At 37.8% G+C, this 6,000-nt stretch overlaps 1 protein-coding gene across 1 annotated transcript; it reads left to right on the forward strand.

Moving 5' to 3' along the window:
* The first annotated feature begins 720 nt into the window (after positions 1-720).
* Positions 721-5,638, forward strand: LOC114519127 (carnitine O-acetyltransferase-like). Its single transcript, XM_028539201.1, has 13 exons — positions 721-949; positions 1,196-1,471; positions 1,586-1,704; positions 1,869-2,082; positions 2,613-2,781; positions 2,870-3,069; positions 3,144-3,247; positions 3,491-3,610; positions 3,796-3,918; positions 4,228-4,363; positions 4,495-4,557; positions 4,758-4,895; positions 5,124-5,638. Exons 1-13 carry the CDS (start codon positions 821-823, stop codon positions 5,328-5,330), a joined length of 1,998 nt encoding a protein of 665 aa, XP_028395002.1. The 5' UTR covers positions 721-820; the 3' UTR covers positions 5,331-5,638.
* Positions 5,639-6,000: the final 362 nt, after the last annotated feature.

Consider the following 6,000-nt stretch of genomic DNA (forward strand, 5'->3'; position numbering starts at 1 on the left):
CCGCCGGTAACCTGAAATTCAGGTTACCTTTGGAGGGTTTTTCTCCGGGCACTCCGGTTTCCCTCCTTTTCGTTTGCCTTTAAAAACAGTGTCCATGTCTGGGGCCAAACATGTTCGTTGAACGTTGATACTAAAAGGATTTCTTGCCGAATTTTACTAAATGGAGAAATCCTTTGTTTGGCTTCTGGGTTGGATTCCCAGAACACCGGCGATTGGCGAAAGAGTATCAAGGATGTAGAGACTCGTTTATTAGAGACCTTTAGCTTGACGTTTACTACAACCCTCTAACGGCAAACAGAAAAATTCATTTTGAATTTTTAAAACAAATGCTATGTTTCTGAGGCCGAGAAAATTGGTAAGGTCTCTAATATACAAAGCGACCGCGCAAGGCAGCAGATCCTAATTTACAACTGGGGACGCAAATCAAAATTTGCATTTAACACATTCGCAGGGACGTTGTAAGATATTTTATTTTTGGGGGGGGGGCTAAATGCTATGTTTTTATTTATGCGCTCGAAATATAGCTTCGAAGACACACAATGAAGTAACTTTTTACTGCCGGTAAAGTAAGCGTTCGGAACAGCTTTTCAGTTTTCAATGCCAACTACAGGCCGGGTTGACGACGTTTTCCAAAAACTTTTTTTTAATGTGTGGGCGGGGTCACTGGGCTGCTGTCTGACTGGTGGACTTTGACCACAAACAATAGAGGGTTCATGCGAACTGCCATGTTGGCACTTGGCACTCAAGTCAACATTTCCCACTATATATATTATCGTGGACGTGTAGTTTGTCCTAAACTTTCTATTTTTCAAATTATCAGATGTCCAGTGTAGTAGAAGTCCCACAGTTTAACAGGACAGATTCGGCACGTTTTGGGACGAAATCAAAGAACTCGATTGGCCAAAGAATAATAAACAAAGACAAAATGTTAGCAAGATCAGCGAGGATGGTACGATGTTTTACAGTTATGTAATTTACGTACATAATAGAATCTTGTGAATATAGCCATATCTTGTGAATATAGCCAAGTTGCAATACAGATTAAATAAAAAACTGCCCATATGTTCAGAAACAGGTCTATAAAAGGTTGTTGACTGTTGATTCGCACTCCTAGGGGCAGGGGAAGGGTCCAACATTAAGAGGAGTAGGCAGTTAATTAATACATTTATATTTCAACTACATCTTTTTTTGAAAGTTAAATTCGGGAATGGCCAAACATTCAAAGGCATTCCAAACCTCATCCTTAGCAAGAAAAGGAAACATGTTTGCAAAACAGATTGAGCTTCCCCACCTCCCTGTACCTGTACTACAACAAAGCTTATCAAAGTACCAACAAGCTGTAAGATGTTTGGTTGAAGATAATGACTTCAATAAAACAAAAAGAATTGTAGAAGATTTTGGGAAAGAAGGTGGGATTGGTGAGATGTTGCAAGAAAGATTGATTGAAAGGTCACGAGTTGAAGTAAACTGGGTATGTATTTTAAAACAGTCAGACCAAAGATATGTTTGTGCTATAAATATAAATTTTATTGGAAGTAATGGATGCATGGACTGGGGTATTATTGATCATTGTTATATTATTTAGATTGCTAAATGGTGGGATAATAGTGCATACTTTGACTTTCGTATGCCAGTTGTAGTTCACTCAAGTCCTGGCATAGCTTTTCCAAAGCAGACATTCACAGATGACCTTGATCAGCTTAGGTATGCAATTTTACTCTAGTATATGTACATACATTGAGCTAGAATGATTAATTGAAACCAATATAGTTTGCTTAAGTATGCGCTTCAGATGGCATGCATTTTAGTGCATGTGGCAAAGAGAATGAAAAGTCAGTTAATTATGTAAACTGATTTTTAAATGCTAGATATGCAGCAAGAGCAATACGATGCACAATGAATTTCAAGAGCCTAGTTGATAGTGAGTCAGTGCCTGTGGACATGTTGGGACCACATCCTATGTGTATGATGCAGTATAATAATATTTTATCAACATGTCGTGTACCACATACTCAACGGGACACTAGAGTCAAAGCTGGTCGTGGAGAGGATCATCATATCATTGTCATGCATAATAATAATGTAAGTTAATATCGATAGTGTGATAGTTACTTTTACAAGTTACTTTTAGCAATTGAATAATATGACTTTTGAGTATAATGCAAACATGTTACAATTTTTGATAAACTGTTCAAGGCAGTGATTGCCAATTAAGACAAAAGTATAACAAGTAAGTAAGCAACAATCTTTCCCCTCTTTTTCTATAATATTAAAATAGCAGCAAACAAGTTTTACTATATACTACTTCCAGCACATATTTTGGCACAAATAATGTTGATGTTGCTTATAAATACTGTACTTGCTAAAAATGATGTGCCCCTTAAATTTTATATGATTAATTGAATTCAATAAAAAATTTCTAGACTCAAATGCTTTCCACCCCCCTGCAGCTACATCCAACCCCCCCCCCCACCTTGTGTATGCCTATGTATTTACTCACTGTTAGTTAAATAGGCTGTACTTTGTAAGAAGGAAAAACAACAAATTGGCAAAGTTCTCTTTTAATTTTAAGGAGTTGATGAACAATATTGTACTATTCTCTTCTCATTTAGTTCTATGTGATGGATGTTTATCGCAATGGTCAACCTATGCCAGAATCAGAACTTCTTAGTCAACTAGTGGAGATAAGAAATTCCTCTCAGGTCAGAGAGTTTCCAGTTGGTATCCTTACCTCTGATGGTAGGACCCAGTGGGCCAATGCCCGACAAAGATTATTAAAAGGTAGTGAAGTTGTGGTGACATTTATGTAATGTTAGTATTTATCTTTTATATTAATCAGGCTGGACTGTAATACATTATTTTTTATTAGATTCTCAAAACAAGTCAAACTTAGAAAAGATTGAGAAATCACTTTTTTGTCTATGCTTGGACGAGTCGCCTCTCGAACACCCGAGTGACCAACAGGAGTCCCTTGGGGACCCTAATTACACTGTGACTTCACGCGAGATGCTCCATGGAGGTGGAACAAAATCAAACAGTGGAAATAGATGGTTTGATAAAGTTTTTCAGGTAAACAACTACAGGAGTAGAACTACTCAGTCATTATTCCAGGTGTGATCGACGTTTTTTATTTCCTTGTGCAGTTAGTCGTGGGTACGGATGGACACGTAGGGGTATGTTATGAACATTCTGCTGCTGAAGGTCCCCCCATTGTTGCTCTTTCCAATCATATCCTTGGACATGCAGGGTAGGTGTATATAAACTTACTTTGATAACATATGTTGGAACTCCTATGCTATTCCAAAGTTTTCTCTACCGGAAGCTCAGTTTAATTAGATTCGGACTGGTCTACATATATACATACGAGGTTATAATATCAGAAAACTGCGTATTTAGGTCGAAATACGCGCTAGTCTTTGTATCTATCACAGCCTAGTCATAACAGTAAAGTAATAATACATTGTCCTTTCTTTGTATGACTTTTTTGCAGAAACTTCCGTGATATCCAGCCAAGTCCAGCGGGTAATTTAGAAGCTCCTGTGAAGTTAGAATGGAACATGCATCCTGATAACATTGAGGATATTAATATAGCAATTGAGCGTCTGGACAGGTAAGCCCTTTTTTTAGCTAAATAAAGTAATAGCGAGGGAAGGTGTACCGTGTACGAAAAGCTACGTAAATACTTCATTGAAGAAAACAGGCCTGGAAGATTTGATTAGGCTGCTAGCTAGCTTACCCTTACAGTACCTCTAAAGAAACACTGGTTTTCCTCCCAGCTAAAACACTTTCAAATAGTTTGGTAGACGATGTTCAACTCAAGTCCTTCATATACCGAGGTTATGGTAAAGAAATGGCGAAGAAAAATAAGATGAGCCCAGATGCGTTTATTCAACTCATCATGCACTTAGCTTACTACAGGTATATGGGTATTTTAGATAACTATGTATAGGCCTTCTAATAAATGACTTCAGTTCGCGAAAAATATTATGTCTTTACCACTAAGTTTACTCCTGTTGTCATACGGAACGACATACAGATAATGAAAGACACATGTTAGGTGAACTGGGACTTGAAACTGAGAACGTTGAGAAGGAGTGTTAGGATATGGGATATCAGTTTCTACTAATGCATGAAACCTAGTGATTTGTGGGAGCACACATGCAAGTATTCTTTTCAACCTTGCCCAAACACAGGTGTGAATATAATACTGTACATATATCTTGACAGACTTCATCGACAAATTCCACCAACTTATGAAAGTGCTGCAACGCGAAAATTTCAACTAGGTCGAACAGACACGATCCGAACTGCGTCAATGACATCTAAAGCCTTTGTGGAAGCAATGGTGGCTTCTGAAAAGTCGGTAAGAACTATATAAACCTTTATTTTTAATCTGTTATATTTTACAAATTTAATATGATTATGATTCGGTTTGATAGAAGCGTTTTATCTTAAATTCTGACGTAAAAACGTGGTTGAATATTTGCTTTTAAGAAGGCGGAGTTGGTGCATTTATTCCGTACTGCTGTTCAGGCTCACACAAAGTACACAAAGGAGGTAGGCCAACAATATTAAAGGTGTAACTTTTGTAAAATGTGTAACTTCTGTCAAACCCCTTTGTTTTCCCTTTCCCGTATTACCAGGTGGAATTAGTTAGTTCAGTGGGTATGTACAGGTTAGGTTATTCGGAATGCATGATTTTGAAAAGTCCTCAAGACATTTTAATAGAAATATTTTCAATTTGCCTTACGTTTCAGGCATGTAATGGTGAGGCATTTGATCGTCATTTCTTTGGTTTAAAAATGATAGCGGTTGAGTCCGGAATGGATCTTCCAGAGTTCTTTATGGACAAAACCTTCAAACATGCTTTGCATTTTAACATGTCAACTAGTCAGGTATGTTGTGTTTGGTGAAACGTCGGAAATATCGTTCAATTAAACACACAATGACTATGTACAAACAGTACAATGACTATTTTGGGGGGAACCTGCGATTATGAAGCGCCTTTGGCTAGGTTCAATGCCTATTCACTGTTTTAAGATCACCTCCCACCAGCGCATTCATCCCCACTCTCGGACAAGATTAGACTAGAACTATCCCTGATCTAGACCACTTTTCGTTAGATTGGTTCAAAGTATGACATAGTCGCCTGCTTTGGGCCAGTCGTTCCAGATGGCTATGGAATTTGTTATAATCCCCAGAGTAACTGTGTGCGATACACAGTAACTGCATTCAACAGCAACGCACAGACCGACTCAGTGAAAATGGGAGAAGCTGTTCAACGAAGTTTTGACGAAATTGGAACTCTTCTGACCTCAGCACATCTTTGATTCGTCACGAGTATACAATAATTAGGTACAGCAGGAAATTTGAGGAATCGTAGAAAAAATCATTGTTTTCAAGCAATAGGTAAATCTTAATTGGTTAGTTACAGCAGATTTAAGCATGGACTGATGTCTAAAAACGACGAAATATATGTCCTTTGTTGCTGCCATGCTTAGCTGCTGTTATAAGATGAGGCGAAACTGTATAGAATTGCTAGGTTATGATGTCTGTTTTCCTGGCATACTATAAAATAATATACTAATTACTTATACTAGTTTATATTTATTTGTAAAATAGTAAAGTTCAGTTACAATTTTTTCTTGTCTTCCTATTTTCATTATACACTATAATGTGTACCTAAACGGAGTGTGAGCAACGAACACAATCATTACTTTCCAGCAAGGAGGAAATAGTGTGAATTTCCGTTCAAAAGACGTCTGGACGTCATTCGGCAACGCGTTTCAGCATAGTTTCCTCATAGGTTTCCTCTTCTTAAGTGGCATAGGGAATATTCCGATTCTTATCTGGTACACAAACCAGTGGCGAAGCTAGCCTGACGATTTAGTCCTGCTATGCAAATTTTATGTTATTACATCGCTAGATAACAAATACGCTTCCGAAGTATTGAATGCTCGCTCTAACATCTAACAGGTATGTTAACTCCCCCCTCCTAAT

Source organism: Dendronephthya gigantea, unplaced genomic scaffold, assembly GCF_004324835.1.
Source record: "Dendronephthya gigantea isolate DGI-Jeju-01 unplaced genomic scaffold, DenGig_1.0 000012F, whole genome shotgun sequence".
NCBI lineage: Eukaryota > Metazoa > Cnidaria > Anthozoa > Malacalcyonacea > Nephtheidae > Dendronephthya > Dendronephthya gigantea.

Bases quoted from the DNA above. Each gene is read 5' to 3' on its own strand.
- LOC114519127 (XM_028539201.1), top strand. From the start codon at position 821: ATGTCCAGTGTAGTAGAAGTCCCACAGTTTAACAGGACAGATTCGGCA. The intron at 2,782-2,869 runs GTAGTGAAGTTG...ATTTTTTATTAG, and splicing joins CCGACAAAGATTATTAAAAG to ATTCTCAAAACAAGTCAAAC. The intron at 4,896-5,123 runs GTATGTTGTGTT...ACTTTTCGTTAG, and splicing joins TTAACATGTCAACTAGTCAG to ATTGGTTCAAAGTATGACAT.